The sequence below is a fragment of the Pelophylax lessonae genome (assembly GCF_965119305.1).
Source record: "Pelophylax lessonae genome assembly, chromosome: 1".
Classification (NCBI taxonomy): Eukaryota; Metazoa; Chordata; class Amphibia; order Anura; family Ranidae; genus Pelophylax; species Pelophylax lessonae.
The window spans coordinates 782,032,538-782,056,717 of record NC_138768.1 but is presented as its reverse complement, the minus strand read 5'-3'; the positions used below and the strand labels follow the sequence as shown (position 1 = coordinate 782,056,717).

Here is a 24,180-nt window from a genome sequence, read left to right as displayed (position 1 = left end):
GGATATATTTTATAGCAGAAAGTAAAAAATATATATATTTTTTTTGTTTTTGTTTTGATTGTCAGTCTTTTTTTGTTTATAGTGCAAAAAAACAAAAAATGCGGAGGTAATCAAATACTGTACCACCAAAAGAAAGCTCTATTTGTGGGAAAAAGGGACATAAATGTTATTTTGGTACAGTGTCACACAACCGCGCAATTGTCAGTTAAAGTAACGCATTGCTGTATCACAAAAAAGGGCCTGGTCATGAAGGGGGGTAAATCCTCCGGAGGTCATGTGGTTAATATTGTGCTTGCACTAAAATTAATTTTAGTGTATTTTTTCCAGAAAATAAGCATTTGAAAAATAGCTGTACAAAACTGCAACAGCTACCATTTTATTCTCTAGACTCAGAGATCTCCAAACTACGGCCCTCCAGTTGTTCATAAACTATAATTCCCATCATGCCTAGTCATGCCTGTAAATGTCAGAGTTTTACGTGGGACGTGTAGTTCTGCAATAGCAGGAGGAACGTAGTTTGGAGATCCCTGTGGGAGCCTCTGTTCTATCAGAATACTACTACCTATCAGATTCTGCAACCGGAAGTGACGTTTGGACAAGAACAACTTACTGCGCATGCGCCATGCGTTCCTACATGGCCGCTATGCGTTTCGATAGGTTTCCTAATGTGACAGAACACGAAGCAGCGGCAGACATCTTCTTACACCCGCCCACGTCTTGAATTTTACATTTATTTTAGCAGGAAACTCACCTTATATACTGAAATAGACTATTTCACCACGACCGAGTTAAATAGTCTATTTCACTATATAATCAGTTAGTTTGTTGCTGAACAGTGCGGGGTGTACCAAGATGGCCGTCGCCACCTTCTACCTGCAGGTTACTCGCTATACTTACTAGAATACAATAATAATAGAAATGTAATACTGTGATTTAGTATATAAGGTGAGTTTACTGCAAAAATAAATGTAAAATTTAAGATTTCCGTGGGTGTAAGATGTCCTCCTCTGCTTCGTGTTCTGTCACATTAGGAAACCTATTGCATACCTGCCAACTGTCCTGTTTTTCCCGGGATAATCCTGGCAAATAGGAGCCTGTCCCGGGTATTTTACATTGTCCCTGTTAATCAGGGACAATGTAAATCATTTAAAAAAAAAAAAAAAAATTTTTTATTTTGTGCCACACAGTGTCGCTCCCACCCCAGATAGGAGTTGTAGTTCTGGCAGCAGGTTGTCTCTCTCTCTGTGCCCGCTCACTCTTCCCGCCTGTCGCAAATTTAACGTGTCACCGAAGGCAGGGTGTCAGCATGGTGCACTTTCCAAAATCCGCCAGCAGGGGGAGGCAGAGCACCTTCCGACAAGCAGGAGGCCTCACACTCCATTAATTACTACTATTAATAATGTTTTTTTTATAGATATAATTTATACACCTGTTAATTGATACATGTATATAGTTTTCTAGCTCTAGATAAATGTGTGTACATATCCGTGTATGTGTGTGAATATATATATATATATATATATATATATATATATATATAGCTCAAAAAAATGAAAACAGACCTCAATCCTCAATGGGAAAAATCTCATGCTGGATATCTATACTGGTATGGACTTGGTATGTGTTAGGATAATATGGACTGGGTAATGTGTTAGGATCTATACTGGTATGGACTATACTGGTATGGACTCTGTAATGTGTTAGGATGGTATGGACTGGGTAATGTGTTAGGATCTATACTGGTATGGACTGGGGAATGTGTTAGGATCTATACTGGTATGGACTGGGTAATGTGTTAGAATCTATACTGGTATGGACTGGGTAATGTGTGAGGATCTATACTGGTATGGACTGGGTAATGTGTGAGGATCTATACTGGTATGGAATGGGTAATGTGTTAGGATCTATACTGGTATGGACTGGGCAATGTGTTAGGATCTATACTGGTATGGACTGGGCAATGTGTTAGGATCTATACTGGTATGGAATGGGTAATGTGTTAGGATCTATACTGGTATGGAATGGGTAATGTGTTAGGATCTATACTGGTATGGAAAAGGAAAGGATGCTACATTGTTTTATGTAAATGAAAATGATCACCCTACAGAGGGCTGAATTCAAAGACAGGTGAATAAAGTGTGAAATGTGCTCAGGTGTGACCATACAAAAAATTGAATATGTAAATCTAAATAAAGTATTAGGTGTAAATAAGTACAATAAAACCTAATTATACCAGATAGTATAATCATACTTTATTTACACCTTGCACTTTATTTATATTTACATATTCCATTTTTTCTATGGTCACACCTAAGCACATTTCACACTTTAGAATTGCAGGGAATTGTGATGAGAATTTTAAACTTTAGGCAGAAGTAGTGCAACTGAATGGGAGAATTATTCCAACTCTGCTACTTTGGCCTTAAGTTTTCAATTCCCTTTTCAATTTCCTGTAATTCTCTCTTTATGAAGTAGACCCTATAATCTGATAAGTAGGCGGAGATTAATTATGCGGAGTGGGCGGAGCTTCACGGAAGTGGGTGTGGTAAGTAATTGATAGCTGTGCTGCAAAGTGTCCCTGGAATTTTTTTTCAAATGTTTGCAACTATGCTATTGGAACACATAGCGGCCATGTTGGAATGCATGGCGCATGCACAGTAAGTTGCTCTAGTCCGTACATCACTTCCGGTTGCAGAATCTGAAAGGTAGCGATATTCTGATAGAACACCTCCGCTTTTAGAAAACACATCCTTTTTCTTGAAATTACAGTCATTTTTAGCAAAAAAGTGCGTGCAAAAATTGGTTACATGTACATGTGTAGGACCAAAGTTTTATTTATTTTGTATAATCATTTTGAATGGCCCATGTAGTCTGTTTGCTCTACGTATGAGTAAAGTACTCTATTTTGACTTCACTTCTCTGCCCCTAATCTCGCCTCAATAATACACCGACTTCCGGGTAAACTAATTCGGAGCAGCGCGTGCGCAGACTGCACTTTCCCTGAGCGCGCACGCTGGGCATCTCTTGACAGCGTGAGGCACGTTCTTCAGTCACATGATGAGCGTTTTCTCCCGGTTGCGTGTAGAAGCAGATTTTGAAAGCAGGCGGGAGCGCGTCTAACTGTCCGGTGGTAGATTGTGTGAGAGCTGAGGTGTCAGACTCCCCCGAGGTGGAACAGAACCGTATACTATATACAGGGACCGCTGGAGAGAAGACGTCGTCACGATGACTGTGGAGAAGAAAGGATTTCAGATTAAAGAAGCCTTTGACTTGGCTCAGAAGCCGCACCAGAACCTCGCCAAGCTGGTCACCGGGCTCAGGACCACTTATGACCAGGTGAGTGAGGGGGGACTGACTGAGGGGCTCACCCTGTCTGTATCATTAGTGTCTGATGAATGTCCTTCCTTATGGCCCCCTTCACATCTATGTGACAGCATAGGGCAGCCCATTCACTCAGGGGCCTTAATGTAGCTCCTGCACCTTTATTTTTGGCCTGGAGCCTCTCGCATCTTTTGTAATGTGTGACAAAATGTGCATCTCCCTGCTACCTTAGTTGTGCCTTTAAGAAATAATTGCAGAGCAATAGGCATTTTGTAGCGTTTCTTTGCACGCTCCCGGAACACAAAGGTGTGAACGGACTTATCCCTCGTACACACGCATCGATTATTGGCCGGGAATTTCCGGCCAACGTCCTATCGGCTGATTTTCGGCTTGTTAGTATGATGCTTTCGACAGCCGACTCCGACTTTTCGGCTGAAAAAAATCTGGTGTGCAGGCTATAAAATTTTTGTTGGCCGTCAACACAACGGCCAATTTTCCTCAGTCAGTACAGATTTCGGCAGACAAAATTCAGATGAGCAAGACTGGGCATGCTCAGAGAAGAAAAAACACACGGAAAGTAAACCAGAACATGACATCACTTCTGAAGTTGATTTTTGTCGGGCGAAAAAATTTGTGTGCAGTCTAGGCACATTCCAACCAACAAAACACCACTCTGGACAAAAGTCGGACGATCGGTCGGCCGATAATCGTTGCGTGTCTATGAGGCATAAGGCCAGGTGGTGCGTCTCGTGTTTGGGTGGGCACTGCAGGCCGTTCCTTTGAATGAAAGAAGACAGGAGGCACCTCTAAGGCCCCTTTCACACTGTAGAGTCCGTCGGCGGACTCCATTTTTCTCAGCGGGGGATCCGATCCACGGATCCCCGCTGAGCAGGCGGATGGCAGCTCTGTCTCTGTGCTGTGTGCAGAGACAGAGCTGTCCGGTCCCGGCTGTTCTCTATGGGGGAATTGGATGAGAACGGACTGTCCGCTCTCATCCGATCTGCTGGACGGATGGAAAATAGGACATGTCTCTGCTGACATCCGATGCCCCATAGAGATGCATGGGGCATCCGTTCAGATCCGCCTGAAAAACTGACAGGCGGATCTGAACGGTCCGCCTGTGTGAAAGGGCCTAATAGGTAAGATAATTTATTGAGCACAATAATAAACAATTCACAAGCAGTAAGGAGTTGAATGCCTGGGATTGATGTCCGGTGCTGTCGGGGGGGGGGGTCTGACACCGTGACGTGAAGCCGGCTGAGCGGTGTATATCAGGACTGCCCAGGACGCTGACATGTTGTGGAACTAAAGCGAGGCCTGAAGCACAGAAGGCCGTGGAAGGAAAAGCGGATGTCGTCATTGGTAATGCAACGCATTTCCAAGTTAGCTGGCTGCTGATGGCAAAATGCAGCGACGCTCCTTTTTCACAGCAAAGGACTGGATTTTTATTTTATTTGTAATCAGTGTTAAAAATATGCACTGTTACTGTAATAATGACACTGGCAGGAAAGGGGTTAATCCAGGGGCGATCAAAGGGTTAAATGTGAGCCTAGGGGGTGTTTTCTTACTGTGGTGGGGGGTGGTAGTGGGCTTGTAAAATCAACACAGAGACTTGTGTTCCTAAGTAGGAGGAACATAGGAACTCTGTGTTGATAGCTGAGAGAACAACGGTCTGCCGTGTTTACAACAGCAGATCGCCGTTCTCTCTCCACGGGGATCGATCGCGGGTGCTTGGCGATCGCGGGTGCCAGGATTGCTCCCATGGACCGCGGTACAGGTACCATGGCCATGTGAAACTAGCTTTAGAGTTATACGCTAAATTCTAGCATATAATTGAAAAGGTACTTTGCTTACCTTCAGCAAATCACTCTCCATCTATTTATTTTTGTCTGTTATTCCTCTATTTATTCACTCCTCCCAGGCTGGTCCCCCTGCCCCCACTTTATAACTTAGTTTCCTTGTTTGATCCCTATGGTAAAAAAAGCTCCTGGTCACATTTCCTCCTCTGAGTAGAATTCTGACCTGGTTATGTTGCACTTCTGTGGCCAGGCGTGATCTGCACAGCACCTAGATGTGACCTACCCTTAGCCATTAATTAGTTTACATGTTGGTGTTACGTGTTCCACCTGTTTTGAGGGTGGAACATGTTCCCAATAGTGTAGCCGCTGCCTGATTCTAGGACAAATGGAGAGAATAGTTCTCCTGAAGTGGACACAGGCCCCAATAAAACTCTGATAATGGTTCTATTCAAAATTTAAAATAAAAAAATAGGGTTTCAGATTGACTTAAACGTGCAAAAAACCGGGTATTACTGAGAATACATTTCTATGAGGTGTACAAAAGTGTAACAATATATATATTTCTGCTGCCACTGTTATACAAAACTAATACTATGTTACTGTTATTTTACAGATTGAAGACAAAACCATATTTCTAGAAGAATTTGTTCATTACCTGAAATACCCCTTGATAGTTTACAGGAGGGAGCCCGCTGTGGAAAGGGTTATGGATTTTGTGGCAAAGTTTGTAACTTCTTTTCACAACTCTAACGATGAGGAAGATGAGATGGATGAAGAAAACTCCCCGGTCAATTATTTATTTAATTTCCTTCTTCAGGTAAGATGTGTTTAAAAAAAAAAAAAAATGTATGGTTTATTTAGCACCAGCAATTTACTCAGCTCTGTTCATTCACGTCAGTCCCTGTCCTTAAAGAGGTTGTACACCGAGAAAATTTTTTTTTCTCTTCTTTACATCCTGAAAGAGAAACCCATAATGAGCTAGTATGCATCGCATACTAGCTCATTATGAAATACTTACCTTAGAACGAGCCCCCGCCGTGCCGTCCGCTTACCTGTATGACGGGCGACATGTATAGTCGCCCGTCTTCCGGGATCGCGGCATCCGGCCATCTGATTGGCCGGAGCCGCGGTGACGTCACTCCCGCACACGCGCGCGGGAGCCGGCGGTCACGGCACGGGGCTCTGAAGGAGCGGCACGATCTGCCGTTCCTTCAGAGCGCATGCGCCAGTGACGTCACTGGCTGCATTAAAGGTAAATATCTCCTAAACGGTGCATGTTTAGGAGATATTTACAGTACCTATAGGTAAGCCTTAATATAGGCTTACCTATAGGTACAACTTCCTGAGGAGGGTTTACTTCCTCTTTAAGCTCATGATCTATAAGCACAGTTTAGACAGTAGATAATCAACCTGTCAGCATGTCTTTGGAGTGTTGGAAAAACCCCTGAATCCCTGGAAGAATCCTATGCACTCCATGTAGATTGTGACCTGGTTGGGATACATACAAAGAATCCCAGCGCTTCAATGCTGTATTGATCACCTCTAAGCCATTGTGCTGCCTCTTATAATAACGTTTACTTTGTAAACCTACAGAAATATATAGTTTCCTCTTGATGTTGCATAAGATCTATTCTCTGGTTTACAGAGAATATGGTGGCTCTTATATAGGGACACTACCTTTTTTTTAAATCAGTCAGTTTTTACATACCGAGATTATGCGAGTTTAGCAGTGCTTATGAGTGTGTTTTTTTTAGGGTTAGAAGCGTTTTTTAAAGATCACCTCAGGAGACCCTCCAAAATGCCCACAATGCATGGAAAAACAAGTAAATTAACTATTTCAGCCATTATGTGAGAGAAGAGAAAGCAGCAGTATAGGGAGCAGTGTGCTTGTAGATAGCTGTCTAATTTTAGTGTTTTGTGTTCCAAAATTATCACCGCGGTTACAAGCATTTGGCGTTTGAAATGCTGTTAAATTGCTGAAAAAAAAATGACCAACTGCTCCTAAACTTCAGTTTAACAGCTGTAGTGTACATTAGGCCTAATTCAGACACTGAATTGTTTGTCAGCTGCTTTTGAGCAGGCTTCTGCAGACAATGTGGGAAGAGTTAATAACCTGAGATCTGAATATTTATCCTTCCCAAGCAATCACTGAGTAGTTAACTCGGGGGTGTCGGTTAAGGGAGGATGATAATGCTTTGGAGTAACCTTGCAGAGTGTTTTTAGAGCTTGCGATTATGTTTTTTTTTTTTTTTTCTCCTCCTCTAGACCTCCTCTAGAAGGGAGTCTGCTAGAAGAAATTTGTTGGAAGGTTTTTTTTCCTCTAGGAGCTTTACTGATGCTACAGCTGGTTTGAGAGAGATCCCTGGCCTCCTGAAGAAAGCCAGAGTAAAGGCTCCTATACACTTGACGAAAATCGGACGAAATATCCTCCGATTTTTCTCTCTTGCTCAGCGTTCATAACCGTTTTTAGTTGACAGTGCATAATGTTAACAAAATTTCTCGTCAGATTTTCTTTTTTTTGGGGGGGGGGGGACATTTGTTCGTAGAGTGATGTAAGTACTTATACGTGTGACCCCCCTGAGGCCACGCCTTTGCGTTCCATCTTGCGGATTTGACATGGCTTATGTCTTTGCATTGTGTATATACAGTGGGTACGGAAAGTATTCAGTCCCCCTTAAATTTTTCACTCTTTGTTATATTGCAGCCATTTGCTAAAATCATTTAAGTTCATTCTTCTTCCTCATGAATGTACACATAGCACCCCATACTGACAGAAAAACACAGAATTGTTGACATTGTTGCAGATTTATTAAAAAAGAAAAACTGAAATATCACATGGTCCTAAGTATTCAGACCCTTTGCTGTGACACTCATATATTTAACTCAGGTGCTTTCCATTTCTTCTGATCATCCTTGAGATGGTTCTACACCTTCATTTGAGTCTAGCTGTGTTTGATTATACTGATTGGACTTGATTAGGAAAGCCACACACCTGTCTATATAAGACCTTCCAGATCACAATGCATGTCAGAGCAAATGAGAATCATGAGGTCAAAGGAGTGGCAAGGCACAGATCTGGCCAAGGTTACAAAAAGATTTCTGCTGCACTTAAGGTTCCTAAGAGCACAGTGGCCTCCATAATCCTCAAATGGAAGACATTTGGGACAACCAGAACCCTTCCTAGAGCTGGCCGTCCGGCCAAACTGAGCTATCGGGGGAGAAGAGCCTTGGTGAGAGAGGTAAAGAAGAACCCAAAGATCACTGTGGCTGAGCTCCAGAGATGCAGTCAGGAGATGGGGGAAAGTTGTAGAAAGTCAACCATCACTGCGGCCCTCCACCAGTTGGGGCTTTATGGCAGAGTGGCCCGACGGAAGCCTCTCCTCAGTGTAAGACACATGAAAGCCCGCATGGAGTTTGCTAAAAAAACACCTGATGGACTCCAAGATGGTGAGAAATAAGATTCTCTGGTCTGATGAGACCAAAATAGAACTTTTTGGCCTTCATTCTAAGCGGTATGTGTGGAGAAAACCAGGCACTGCTCATCACCTGTCCAATACAGTCCCAACAGTGAAGCATGGTGGTGGCAGCATCATGCCGTGGGGGTGTTTTTCAGCTGCAGGGACAGGACGACTGGTTGCAATCGAGGGAAAGATGAATGCGGCCAAGTACAGGGATATCCTGGACAAAAACCTTCTCCAGAGTGCTCTGGACCTCAGACTGGGCCGAAGGTTTACCTTCCAGCAAGACAATGACCCTAGGCACACAGCTAAAATAAGGAAGGAGTGGCTTCACAACAACTCTGTGACTGTTCTTGAATGGCCCAGCCAGAGCCCTGACTTAAACCCAATTGAGCATCTCTGGAGAGACCTAAAAATGGCTGTCCACCAACGTTTACCATCCAACCTGACAGAACTGGAGAGGATCTGCAAGGAGGAATGGCAGAGGATCCCCAAATCCAGGTGTGAAAGACTTGTTGCATCTTTCCCAAAAAGACTCCTGGCTGTATTAGATCAAAAGGGGGCTTCTACGAAATACTGAGCAAAGGGTCTGAATACTTAGGACCATGTGATATTTCAGTTTTTTCTTTTTTAATAAATCTGCAACAATGTCAACAATTCTGTGTTTTTCTGTCAGTATGGGGTGCTATGTGTACATTCATGAGGAAGAAGAATGAACTTAAATGATTTTAGCAAATGGCTGCAATATAACAAAGAGTGAAAAATTTAAGGGGGTCTGAATACTTTCCGTACCCACTGTATATCAATACATATATACACGTGTGTGTGTATTAGGGCTGAACGATAGTAGATGTGATATCGACTATCGTTCTGCGGGCGTGGGCGATATTCATATCACTGAAGACATGATATTTGGCATTAGGCAGGGAGAAGTCGGGACTTGGGGGGAGGACTCGCAGTGCTGGCAGCCGACACATCCATTGTTGTATCGATAGCCCGATGCAATCCAGCCCTCCCAGCTCTGCCTCTAGTCTCCAGCCGACCATTACTCCGCCCTGTTCCGCCCATTGTCTCGCCATTGAATCTATTTACAAAACATTACAGCCTGATCCTGCCCCCTTGTGCGCCCCCGATGCAGCCAGGAGAGACAATGGGCGGAGTAATGGTCGGCTAGAGGCAGAGCTGGGAGGGCTGGATTGCATTGGGCTGGAGGGGCGGAGTTCCGATCACAGCTGAAAGCAATGGGAAACTCGTTTCTTTGGGGAAACCGATATTGACACAACAGATGTCATGTCGGGCTGTGTTCTTCTACCTCCTACCACCACTGTGAGTCCCGACTCTGCCTAATCCACACTGTCAGTGTCTTCTGCATTCCACCCAGAGAAATATCGCGATATATATATATATATATATATATATATATATATATATAGTTGAAAACCAAATATCGCAATGTACTTTTTTCCCCAATATCGTGCAGCCCTAGTATGTATGTATGTATGTATGTATGTATGTATGTATGTATGATAGAACAGTGTATATGTATAGTGTATAATTGCTATACACAAGACATTGGATATCTAAAGTGTACACAACACTGTAGGTTTCTGTATTCTGACATATCAACATTGGTGTATAGACTTTACATACCCTTTACAGTGAATGTGTGGATAGATGGAGAGAGAGAATCGGTGCTCAGTTCATAGTGCAACGAATATAGATACGAATTATCCATTTCTGTTTTTTTTTTTTTTTTGATGATAAACTTCCGGGTCTTCAGCAACTTCCGATCATGCGGGGTCTTTTGTATCTGATTTTTTTCACGGATATACTGCGTACACATTAAACAAAAATCGGTCGTGCTGGGGACGGACGATGAATATTTTGGTGTTTGTGCCTCCGTTTTTTTTTCGTTAAAAATGTCCGCATCGGCTGCGGAAAGTTGTGCACACACTAGCCGAAAATCGTACGATTTTACCTCGGACGGGAATTTTCAGCAGATTTTTCTACTAGTGTGTACCCCACTTAAGTTGACTGGTGTATAGGTTTACTAGGCCACTTGGGTCATCCAACATGACCCTCTGAAGTATTGCTACACTATGAAACTCATAGTTGAGTAATCGACTACCATCCTTCCTTCCCTCCAGTGCCCTAACAATGAATGATGTCACGTGTGCTCCACACCCAGCATCATAGGAGGACCGATGTGGAACTCCTCTGTCCAGCCCTGCGGCTTGTTATTGCTCTCTTCCTTTGCCTGCCTGGCACGCTGCCCGGCACGCTGCCTGACACAAACAGGTGTGGGAGCATTGTAAGGGGGCACTCTGAAACAGCAGGCACTGAGTTTGACAAGTCCCGTAGGCTTCAGGCCATAGATAGGGGTTAAAAAACTATCACCTCTCACACTGAAAATAATCTTTTAGATCAGGCAACTAGCAGCATTTTTAAAGGCAGGGCACAAGGTCTAAAGAAAGTGAGCCTTGCATTTTGATGCAAGGTCCCATTGTGAAGCATGTACTCTGAGTAAGTATAGTATAACATGGCTCTAACTTTTTTTTTTTTTTTTTTTTTTTAATATGCAAACATAATGGAACACTAACCACCTTTTTATGTTACATTTAAACAAAAGATCATAAAATACGTTTTGCAGACTCATGTCCTTCATTTAGAGCAGGGTTGTCCAACCTGTGGTCTAAGACGGCTATGACTGCACCCAACAAAGAATTGTAAACTTTCTTAAAAATTTGTTTTTGTTTAAAAATTTTTGTAAAAATGTGTTTTACACTTGGCGAACACATGCAGGCAAAGAAAAATTTGACAGTGTCTACTTACTGTATTTTTAATTATCTTCCCAAAGAAAAATCTTCCACTCTTTACAATCGTTCATGTTATTTGTCTTTGACAGTACCTATATGTAGCAAGGTTTCCAGGCCTGTGGCCTGATGTGGGTCTGCCATTGTTACTGGTTACCTCTCCAGCACATGTGAGCTACAACCCTGGGTGTGAGAACTGAGACATTGACAACTCTGGCATCTTTGTTTTGTGGTTTTATTGTAGATAATGGGATGGGAGAAGGGAATGAGTGAGATACTCCTTAGGCTCAACTAAATACACTTAAACATTTTTCCTGGATAAAGTCCCAACGCTGCCTTGACGCCAGCCGATGCTAGCCAATGCTCACTGACTCAGAACACACTGTAACTTGATAGAAGTGTTGAATCCTCTACTTTAAGTCCAGAAGATCCAGGACTGTGGACTATAGACCTACTGACACTGCGGTATTGCAAAGTCACTGACTACTCCCACACCCCCCCTAGCCTTGCACTGGCTTGAGGTAGTTCTGCATCCTACAACCTCTTCCGGAGTGGTCCCCTCTGACTCTAGGCAGACCCCCAGGGGCATTTCTCAGTACTCACAACCTATGTAGGCTTTCCTGGGACTGGACCCCTCTCGCTCTCCGCAGGTTCTCGGCACTCTCTGTATTCCCAGGCGACACCCCGAGACATCCACCTCCTCAGACAGGAGGAGAGACAGCTGTTCTCTACCTCCTGGGACTCTGCTCCCGCCAAGGACACTGTGTTACGCACTTCCCCTAAACTTATATCCACTCCCCAGAATCCTTTGCAGCAAAATCTGCCTCTTGGGGTAGCTACAAGCTTGAATGTGTCCCCTGATTGGGCTTCCCACACTACCCTATGAGAAGCCTCTCAGAGGAGCCAGTGGGGAGACTTCCCCTTCAGCAAACACATGACACCCTAACTAACAGAAATCATGGCCCTACTGTTAGAAAGACAAGGCCCACTATACATTTACCTACCTGTAGGGTGCTACATATATTTGTGAGTGTTGTAGAATATTAGAACTGGTAAAATAAAACTAACACTAGCAGCGCTAAAAAAAGAAACAAACTGTTGTGTAAAACAAAGTCCTTGGCAGCTCATGTGATATACAAGCATATAGTCCATACAGTGATTAATCAGGCAAAATCCATCCACCAGGGTAGGGGAGTAAAGGGTCTTGACTGTTCTACCAAGCTTCCACCACACTGCGGTGCTCCCCCCCTTTAAATGGAACACTCACCAGAAAGCGGTGAACAAAAAGCCTTCAAATACATCCACCAATCGACGGGTATAGGAATCACTGCTGGACATCACCTAGCTCCTTCCTCCTCCAATTTTCCTCCATTCAAAGCACATGCAATTGAACAAAGTGGGGGCAACAATAGTGTAATTCCGCAAAATATTTATTTGAAAGCAACACAAAATTACAGCCCCTCTCCCCTTTCAGATGTCTACTTACAGGAGGGCAATGGAGTGAAGGCATACAGATAAAAATATGCACATCGGATGGTCATCACAAGCAATTCCTGCAGCCTATTAGGAATCCTGGAGGACGTCCTGTGTGAAATAATAAGCGACCGCGCACATCAGCTCTGACGTTTCGTTTTCTCGACTTCTTCTGAGAGCCCATCTGATGTGCGCGGTCGCTTATTATTTCACACAGGACGTCCTCCAGGATTCCTAATAGGCTGCAGGAATTGCTTGTGATGACCATCCGATGTGCATATTTTTATCTGTATGCCTTCACTCCATTGCCCTCCTGTAAGTAGACATCTGGAGGGGAGAGGGGCTGTAATTTTGTGTTGCTTTCAAATAAATATTTTGTGGAATTACACTATTGTTGCCCCCACTTTGTTCAATTGCATGTGCTTTGAACGGAGGAAAATTGGAGGAGGAAGGAGATAGGTGATGTCCAGCAGTGATTCCTATACCCGTCGATTGGTGGATATATTTGAAGGCTTTTTGTTCACCGCTTTCTGGTGAGTGTTTCATTTAAAGGGGGGGAGCACCGCAGTGTGGTGGAAGCTTGGTAGAACAGTCAAGACCCTTTACTCCCCTACCCTGGTGGATGGATTTTGCCTGATTAATCACTGTATGGACTATATGCTTGTATATCACATGAGCTGCCAAGGACTTTGTTTTACACAACAGTTTGTTTCTTTTTTAGCACTGCTAGTGTTATAGTTTTATTTTACCAGTTCTAATATTCTACAACACCTTTGATAGTATCTGTTTCTGTATAGCAGCTGCTTTGAGACTTTACGTCTTAACACATTTTATTCCATCATTGTTGCCATTTATCCATTTTAGTATTGTGCGCGGGGTGAGTTATTTTATGAGACTGGTACTCTTGTCATACATATTTTGACTCTTTTGTTTGCATATATTTGTGAGTAACTATTATGAATGAAGCACTTGAAGGGAAAAATTTAAATCAAAATATCTGATGAGCACCTTGAGAATTCATTGACAATTGCTACTACATCCATGCAAGCAGATATTGATACAATAATTTATCAAGAACCATGTAAATTATCGCACTAGTTTTGTTGCCCTTTTTAAAATAAATTACAAAAAAAATTAAAGTTTTATTACTCGGGTACATTATTCTTCTCAGTGATCTTAACTTGTGATCTGCCTGACATTTTCTGCTTATCCGCTATCTCTATTCTTAGGGTATTTTTTGTGTGGTCCAAGACCATTCCGCTTCCAAAGTGGCCCAGTAAGGTCAAAAGGTTGAACACTCCTGATTTAGAGGTAGACAGATTAGAAAGCAATACACCTATGTATCGCTAACAATTTACACAACACTCTGTGTGTGATTATATTATTTTGTAAATTACCAAGTCCTGTGGCTGACAAGTAAAAACATCTTGCCACAAGGGTGGCAAGGGAGATTGCAGGAATTGTACAAGGGCAGTTGGTGAGGATATACAAAAATTTAGGGGGAGTAAATGCATTGCAGATAGTCTAGGAATAATGAGAGATTATTGGGCAGCTATTGTGAGAGTGACAAGTTTAAAGAGTCCACCAGTGCACAAGTGCCTCACAAGCAGCTGAACAGACCACCAATGCCCCCTGGCGTACTCTGTTCTAAAAATGCAAGAGCATGTCCTGCGCTTTCATGAACAATTATAAAAGGTGAGTATTATCCTGTAGATGTCTTTCCAAGCCTTTTACCAGATTTACAATCTGCTTATGCTAAATGGCTTCAATAAACCACTGTGTGTGTCTTCTCCTTTATTCACCTTTGCTTCCCAACTCTTCATGTGAAATTCAAGAGAAACTCCTATAGTGTGGTATTTAGATTGTAAGCTCTTCTGAGTAGGCCCTCTTAATCCTCTTGTATTTTATTGTATATGTATGGTCTCCCTCTAATATTGTAACGCTCTGCGTAAACTGCTAGCGCTATAGAAATCTTTAATAATAATAATAATAATAATAATAATTTTATAAACATAAACATGCATCTACAGTATATTGTGGTCATATGTGAATATACTAACATATGTGCACCGCTTGCTGCTTGTGCAGCCTCTTACCAAATAATCCAATTACAACTGCATGTCATTCCATTGCAGGTGGGTAAGTGGATCAAGATCCCTTAGTGTTCCTTCTCTCAGTATTACTCAAAATGGCGTTATACTGCAAACCATATGAATAAATACTTCATGCTCACATTTAAATCCATAAAGTGCAGACCTGTGATTTCCCACACCACATGCCAGCTTAAAGTGTACTAACCCCTTACCAGAGGTAGGTCCTTTAAGGCACAAAATCTGATCATCCTAAATCTCTCTTCCAATCTTCTCAGTGCTCAACATTAATACCAGCCATAAAGTTCCAATCCCATGATTCTCATACACCAGCCACCTTCACACTGTATGTGCTGAACACCTTACCAAAATGGATCCTTTAAGGCACAGTAGCATGAGTCGTGCTATGGAACATTTTACTCCTTGTTTCCAATATAGATTATTTTTTTTTCTACTATTGCTTTGTTGCTGACGTTCGTTTTTGTGGTAATCTAAGCCTCTGGCCTGGTCTTCTCTGTATTCAGCCTCCCCATCGATCACTAGTTAAAGGACATGGAGAAAGCAAAAATAGCTCATAGTGCAGAAAATCCCATTAAAAAAAAACGCTTTTTTTCACCACCAATATGCTTACATGTAAGAACGTATACAGACATCCAACACTCAACAGTGACCTCCTGGGTGCTTCCGGCATCTGATGTCCCTTTTTTCATGCGTTTCATCTGTAGACCAAAGGCATATGCCTTTTGTGTATTGAGGGAAATCACCACGCTGCCTTTTTCATGAGGGTGTAAATATTGCAAGTTAGTGAACAGTCAGCAGAGGTTCTTACGCGTGGGCCTCTTTGGAATAACACCAGCTTGACCTGAACCTACCAGTTTGCTCACATATAAATTCAATCAAAAAACAAAGACCTTAGAATACATTGATATTAAGGGGAAAATAGGGTTTTAATAAAAGTAATATCTGGGCTTATCGTGGTGTGTGGTAAGATCCCCACAAAGAGGTTATGTAGGGATCCTCTAAGTTGAGTGAATGTTTTTTGTACCAACCTGCAGGAAAGCTATTTAGGACTTGGGAGTTTTTAGGAGTGAGGGTGGGAATTGCACAGGGGTGCTTTAAAAGCTGATTGTTGGGAGTTAGTTGAGGAAAGTTGATTTTGGAGAGATATTGATTGAATACCCCCCCCCCCCCCCTCCCGTGTAGAATGCTACTGTCCTGCAGGGGTAACCAGTGTAAGGAGGTAGAGTTAAATTCAGGTCTTGTGAAGTAAGCTAATTCTTTCCCTGTCTTATTGCTAAATTCAAAAATTTGAATGGTTTGCAGCAGGCCTCGACAAACCCTGGGCACCAGGTCGCATTTGCGACTAGAATTAGCGACCTGGCGCATGGGGTGCCCTGCAGGAGGTGTCCTAACCCTTTTGCGCCCCCACCTTCTTTCCCGAGTGCACGGACTTCCACGCCATCCATAAATTGAGGCCCCGGCTTTTCGGCCTTCTTCTGTGAGATGAAAGGCTAGGGGAAATGGCGCCCTCTTGTGGTGGCCGAGAGTAATGCATGTTCTCAATGCCTTCCCTCTCATCTGCTCTTTGGAAGGAGATGGGAAGTTTTTGCAGGCTTCATCTCTCTGTCCAGTTACCTTTGCTTAAAGGTAAGTGGGCAGGGAGTGTGGTTATTATTATTTATTTTTTAAATTAAAAAAACATTTTTTTTTTTTTTTTTTCCCCCCCCCTCATCGCCATGCCACAGCTGAAGGCCCCTTTCACACGGGCTGTCTGATCAGGTCCGCCTGTCAGTTTCTCAGGCAGACCTGATCGGACCCTTCATTCTCCTCTATGGAGCGGTAATCTGCAGCCATCTGATCCTGTCTGCCAAAAACAGACGGATGGTGGTTCTATTTTCTATCCATCCCTTGGATCGGATCAGATGCTCTATAGAGGAGAGTGGGGTTCTAGTAGTCTTTATGTGTAAATTTAGTACGTTATTTTTTGGCAATAAAGCTTGGTTGTTTAAAAAAAAAAAAAAATCTGGCTCCTAACTTTTTTTTTTTTAGCTGGCTCCTAGATTTCAGGAAAATTTGTCAAGCCCTGGTTTGCAGAAGTTTTTGTGTAAGGGGTTGCCATAGAAGGAAGTGCAATATATATTGAGCTTTGTTTGAATCATGTCAGATTCTGGTGTGACCAAAAGGGTCTCATGATCACATCAGCTGGCACCAACTGAGGCTTAAAATAAGCCACAAATTTTGCCTTAAATCCTTCCACAAGGGAGTATGAAGGCATCTGCAAGTTGTACATTCTTATAGGTTCTTCAGCCTTGTTCCCTTTGCTGTGAGCTGATGATGGTAGTTTTCGATGGCCAGCTCAAGTCTCCACCAGCAATTGAGATCCAACTTGAATCTTTTCTGAAGTTGTGATCGCTATGAGAGCAGTTACCTAGTGGCGACAGTAAACCTTTTTATTTTGTAGACCAGCCCCACAGCTTTTTGCTGAGGCCACAAAGCTGCCTGAGTTTGGCAGTGTGCCCCTGTTTTATTGCTGTAATGGAACACAGCTTTTTGTTTGTGTCAGCAATACTACTTTCCCCCTACAAGTCAATGGTAAGACAAAATCAACTTGAGGCAGAATGATGCAACCTGTAAGGTCAACTGCAGGTCTAAAGCGCCCATCATTGAACCCTGAATGGTCTTGAAAGCCTCTCAAATGCAAGATGAAAGCATTCTGCCTTTTGCACATTAACACAAACCCTTGAAGCGGAATTCAACTGTATCTGAGCAACACAAACTGAAACTGCTAGTAGAACTTTATGTAAAAAATGGGAACGCAGGCAGGATTTTTAATGCAGAAAAGACCAGCTTTGTGTCTCCTGCATTAAAGTTGTCTACCCCCCCCCCCCCCCCCCACACAGTATAAATTTGGCAATGCGCAGCTGACTGCGCTTCCACACATGCGCTGGAGTGATGACTTATCGCCCTGGCCAATGAAAGTGTCGAGCAATCAATACCTGGAAGAATAGTGTGCTTAGCTGAGAGAGCTCCTCTTCTAGATAAAAGTGTAAAATAGTTATGGAATGTACGATATGTCCTAGGTCAGAAATCGGAAAATAATAGAAAACCTGCCGCAGAAAAGCTTAAGACAAGTGTAAATTGTAAACACCCCCCTATAAGTCTAAATGGTGATCTCATTACAAATGAGGTATCACTGTGAATGTCAAAGTGAGAGCCAGAATTCTAGCACCTGAGCATGTTTAACTCTAAACTGGTAACCTGTAAAGATATTTTTAAGATTTTACCTGTGAAGATTTTAGGGATCGTAGTTTGTTGCCATCTTGACATTGGTATGTATTTTACTCAGTAAAACAAAATTTCCCTTATCGTCTTTCAGGACAGGCACTTCTGAGAGAACCTGGCTCCTCCCTTCTTAGGAAACACCGCCCCAATTTATTGGATTTAAGCCTCCCTCCAGCTGGCTGCTTCAGTTCTGGTGTTTCCTCCAGCGGGGAGTCACCGTCCAAGAGGAGACCATATTATCCTCATTTCCCATGTTACTACGGGGAGTAGCATACATAGCGGATGCCTCTGCGGAGTCTGTGCGCATGACGGCCAGGTCATCGGCCTTAACCAATTCGGCTAGAAGAGCCCTCTGGTTAAAAACTTGGCAAGGAGACTGGGGCTCTAAAGCCAAATTGTGTGGGATCCCATTTACAGGGGACCGCTTATTTGGTCCAGGATTAGAAACAGTCCTGGATCACACGGCAGACCGAAAGAAATCCTTCCCAATTAAACAGGGGAAAAAGACGGGATTCAATAGAAAGTCCTATCCCCAGAAAATTTTTTCGGCTCCAAAGAAATCTGAAGGACAGAAAAGATCCTGGAATCAAAGAGGGAAGGGCCGCGGGGGGGCTATTTTTCGCCCTCCTGAACAGCCCAAGAAGTCTCAATGACAACCTCACCACTGTGGGAGGAAGACTGGGGACCTTTCTCCCTCGGTGGGAAGAGATCACCTCCAGCCCCTTTATCCTGCAGATAAGACAGGGTTATCAGCTGGAGTTCTCAAGCCCCCCTCCTGCCAGAATGTTAATCACCCATCTGCCAAAATGCGAACAGAAGTCCAGGGCCATACTCTCCTCTCTCAAGGAACTAAAAATACAAAACGTCATTCGGAGAGTTTCAGCAAAGGAAGTGGGAGAAGGTTTTTACTCCCACATCTTTGTGGTGATAAAGCCCTCAGGCAGTTACAGGTTAATCTTAAACTTAAAACCCCTGAATCGTTCAATCAGATACAGGAAGTTCAGGATGGACTCTATCTATTCGATAATAACCATCCTTCCCCCACAGTGCTATATGGCCTCGATAGATCTCAAGGATGCATACCTGCACATTCCCATTGCAGAGAAAAGCCAAAAGTTCCTGAGGTTAGCCGTAAAAACAGGGGAGGACATTCAGCACTGGCAATTTCAGGCCCTCCCTTTTGGCCTCTCCTCGTCCCCCCGAATATTCACGAAGGTAATGGCAGAGACCTTGGCATTTATGCGACTACAGGGTTTGTTGGTAATCGCATACCTAGACGACCTGCTGTTGTTCGCCCACTCCCAAGAACAATTGTCCAGGGATCTCCGGGATGCAACACGGATTCTGGAATACCTGGGTTGGCTACTAAATTTAGAAAAATCCTCCTTAGTACCAACACAAAGGATATTGTTCTTGGGGTACGAGAGACTCCAGGGTCCAAAAAATCTTCTTACCCCCAGACAAAAATCAGAAAATAAACAAGGCAGTAGGACAGTTGCAAGCAAACCAAGCGATCTCAGTCAGACAATCCATGTCTATACTGGGGTTACTAACAGCAGCCATCCCAGCAGTTCAGTGGGCAGGCCTGCACTTTCGTCCCCTGCAACTATTCATCCTGGAAGCTTGGGACCGCAGCCAGGATTCCCTGGATACCTTCATACAGATCCCAACCGCAGTGAAAAGATCTCTGTGGTGGTGGAGAAAAGCCGAAAACCTATCACAAGGCCTCTGTTGGGTTCAGATAGCCTCCACCATCATCACCACAGATGCAAGCGGCATAGGCTGGGGGGCCCATCTGGGATCCAAGCTAGCCCAGGGGACCTGGGGACTGGAGGAAGCAAAACAATCCTCCAATTGGAGGGAAGTGAGGGCGGTAGAGTTAGCCCTCAGAGCCTTCCAGGAGGACTTGCAGGGACACCGAATTCAGGTACGGTCAGACAATGCCACAGTGGTAGCATATCTAAACCGACAGGGGGGAACCAGAAGCAATCTCCTATGGGGTCTGGCAAAAAAGATCTTGCAATGGGCCGAGGTCCAAGTTCTCTCTCTTTCGGCAGTTCATCTCAAGGGAGAGTTAAATCAACTAGCCGACTTTCTCAGCAGAAAGAAGGTAAGAGAAGGAGACTGGACGTTAAATCAGGAAGTGTTCAATGGAATTACCCAGAGATGGGGAATGCCAAACATCGACCTGTTTGCCTCACGGCAGAACACAAAGACACCTCAATATTTTTCCCTGAGCAGATGGGACGGAGCTCTAGGGGTGGATGCTCTAGCTCAACCCTGGGTGTTCCCCAAATCCTATGCCTTCCCCCCACCAGTGCTAATACCAGCGGTCTTGAGGAAGTTTCAGGAGGAAAGTACGACGCTAATACTTATAGCACCACATTGGCCGAGGAGACCGTGGTTCTCGACCCTAAATCGCTTAGCGGTAGAGCCCCCCTGGTTGCTACCAGTGAGAGAAGATCATCTCTCCCAGGGCCCAGTACTCTGTCCTCAGACACAACATTGGAACCTTGCAGCTTGGCTACTGAAGAAGAACTGTTAAAGAGCAAGGGTTTCTCGGGCCAACTGGTGCAGACTCTGCTAGGAAGCAGGAAGAAAGACACAGAGCATCTACCTAAAAACTTGGAAGTTTTTTAGAAACTGGTGCAAAGCAAGCTCTTTAGACGCAGGAAGTACAGTATCAGTACTCGAGTTCCTACAAGAGGGGGCTAACAAAGGGTTAGCCATCAGCACCCTAAAAGGCCAAATTTCAGCCATTAGCGTATTCCTCGAAATACCTTTAGCAAAAGATCCCTGGGTGATCCGTTTTTTCAAAGCCCTGAATAGGCAAAGACCAACAAGAAATCTCCCATTTCCAATGTGGGATTTGTCTTTAGTTTTGCAGGCTCTCATTAAAGAGCCATTTGAGCCATTGGAGTCTTGTTCGGTGAGAAATTTAACCCTCAAGACAGTTTTTTTAGTGGCAATCACGACCGCCAGGCGGGTTAGTGAGCTAGAGGCCCTTTCGGTTAAAGCACCTTTTTTACAAATTTTTGCAGATCGGGTTATCTTTAAAACCGATCCAGCGTTTCTACCCAAGGTAGTCTCAAGGTTCCATAGAGACCAGGAGATAGTGCTACCGACGTTTTGTTCAGAGCCTGTGAGGGAACAGGAAATTCGTTTTCATAGTTTAGATGTCAGAAGATGCATTCTGCAATACCTAAACATCACGAAGGAGTTCAGGAAGTCAGACTCTTTTTTTGTTTTATTTGATAATTCAAAGAAGGGTACTAAAGCGTCCAGGCGTTCAATAGCCAGATGGCTTAGATTAATCATCTGTGATGCTTATAGGCTTTCCGGTAAGGAGGTCCCTATGGGTATTAAGGCGCACTCTACAAGAGCAATGGCGGCCTCTCAGGCGGAAAGAGCTGGTGCTACCCCGGAGCAGATCTGTCGGGCAGCAACTTGGTCCAGCTACACAACTTTTTCCAAACACTATAGACTGGACCTGCTATCCGCTAAAGATCAGGCTTTTGGGCGAAAAGTCCTGCAAGCGGTAGTCCCACCCTGAAAGTAAGTACTCTCTTATCCTCTCAGAAGTGCCTGTCCTGAAAGACGATAAGGGAAAATTAAAGTTACTTACTGGTAACGTCTTTTCCAGTAGTCTTTCAGGACAGCACTAATACCCACCCGAAGAAGGTCTGAATATAAGATGATCAGAGGATGGAGGTTAGTATGATATATCTTTGTGTCTCCCCAGTGGCCGGAGGTACTCGTAAAGAACTGAAGCAGCCAGCTGGAGGGAGGCTTAAATCCAATAAATTGGGGCGGTGTTTCCTAAGAAGGGAGGAGCCAGGTTCTCTCAGAAGTGCCTGTCCTGAAAGACTACTGGAAAAGACGTTACCAGTAAGTAACTTTAATTTTTTTATATTTGACCAAAAATTGGGTGTTAATATTGGGTACTATTTTAACATCTATTTGAAAAATTACAAAATTGGCCCCGATGGTAAGTGGTTAAAGAAAAAAAAGTCCATCAATCCTGCAAGCTTTGTCTGGACATTTTATGCATCAAACCTTCGGTCATATAAGGGTTAAAGAAAAATTACACCTCGTTGCAGGTCCTCCAATGCCAGCAATACTGAAATAATTTGTGTGCTGATTCCTGCTAGCCAATTTGTAGGTATTGCTGAGTAAACAAGGCATATCTCCGTTCTAACAGGGGTAAGGGATGGAGTTTGTCCTTGCAGAACAGGGAATAAATTCCAACTCTTCCTCTAGTAAAAGCACCTCACATACAGGTGCATCTCAAAAAATGTAGAATTTCATCAAAGTTAATTTATTTCAGTAATTCAATTCAAAAAGTGAAACTCTTATGTGATGTAGATTCATTGCACACAGAGTGATATATTTCAAGCATTTTTTTTCTTTTAATTTTGGCTTACAGCTAGTGAAAATCCAAAATTCTCTACCTCAAAGTATTACATAAGACCAATAAAAAGATTTTTAATACAGAAGTGTTGGATTACTGAAAAGTATGTCCAAATATAGTATGCACTCAATACTTGGTTGGGGGCTCCTTTTGCATGAACTACGGCGTTAATACGGTGTGGCATGGAGGTGATCGGCCTGTTACACTGCTATGGTTTTATGGAGGCTCAGGTTGCTTTGATAGCGGCATTCAGCTCATCTGCGTTGTTGGGTCTGGTGTCTTATTTCCTCTTGACAACACCCCCCAGATTCTCTATAGGGTTTAGGTCAGGTGAGTTTGCTGGCCAATCAAGCACAGCGATACCATGATTTTTAAATCAGTTATTGGTAATTTTGGCAGTGTGGGCATGTGCTAAGTCCTGCTGGACAATAAAATCAGAATCTACATAAAGCTGGTCAGCCAAGGAAAGTATGAAGTGCTCTAGAATTTCCTGGTGGAGGGCTGCGCTGACTTTGGACTTGCTAAAACACAGTGGACCAACACCAGCAGATGATATGGCTCCCCAAATCATCACTAACTGTGGAAACTTCACACTGGACCTCATACAACTTGGATTCTGTGCCTCTCCACTCTTCCTCCAGGCTCTGGGACCTTGATTTCCAAATGAAATGCAAAATGTACTTTCATCGGAAAAGAGATGTTTGGACCACTGAGCAACAGTCCAGTCCTTTTTTCTTATAATCCCAGGTAAGACATTTCTGATGACGTGTCTGGTTCAGGAGTGGCCTTGACACAAGGAATGCTACAGTTGTAGCCCATGTCCTGGATACGTGTGTGTGGCGGCTTTTGAAGCACGAACACCAGCTGTAGTCCACTCCTTGTGAATCTCCCCCAGATTCTTGAATGACCTTTGCTTTACAATCCTTTCAAGGCTCTAGTTATCCCTGTTGCTTGTGCACCTTTTTCCTTCCACTCAACTTTCCATTATTATGCTTGGATACAGCCCTCTGAAGAGCCAGCTTCTTTAGCAATGATGTTTTGTGACTTGGCCTCCTTGTGGATGGTGTCAATGACTCTCTTCTGGTCAACTGTCAAGTCAGCAGTCTTTCCCATGATTGTGTAACCTACTGAACCAGACTGAGACCATTTAAATGCTCAGGAAAGTTTTGAGTTACAGTAATTCGCGCATAAGAGTGTGACACCATGAGTCTACAATAATCTTTTTCACAAGTCTAATTTTCTGAGCTACTGAATTTTGGATTTTCACTATCGACTGTAAGCCATAATTCTCAAAATTTAAAAGAGAAATGCTTAAAATATATCACTTTTTGTGTAATCTATATTATGACAGAAAAACAATAAATCACTGTGCTTGATCAATAAAAGTGGCTAGATTATGGTATAGATTAGCAGCCAGCACATAAAGTTGTTGAACCCCAACTAAGCAATGATGTAGACAAGGTGTGCAGCGCTCAATATAGACCTAACAAAAAATGGGTCAATAAGATCCCAAAGACCTTTTTAAAATAATGA

General features: G+C 43.3%; 1 protein-coding gene across 1 annotated transcript in view; it reads left to right on the top strand.

The window, feature by feature from the left end:
* Nucleotides 1–3,097: 3,097 nt before the first annotated feature.
* NCAPG (non-SMC condensin I complex subunit G) overlaps nt 3,098–24,180 on the top strand; it is a 234,944-nt gene continuing 213,861 nt past the window's right edge. Inside the window, exons 1-2 of the mRNA XM_082243654.1 lie at nt 3,098–3,336; nt 5,734–5,937. Coding sequence (XP_082099780.1) covers nt 3,226–3,336; nt 5,734–5,937 — 315 coding nt within the window. The 5' untranslated portion in view covers nt 3,098–3,225. The remainder of the gene's footprint in view (nt 3,337–5,733; nt 5,938–24,180) is intronic.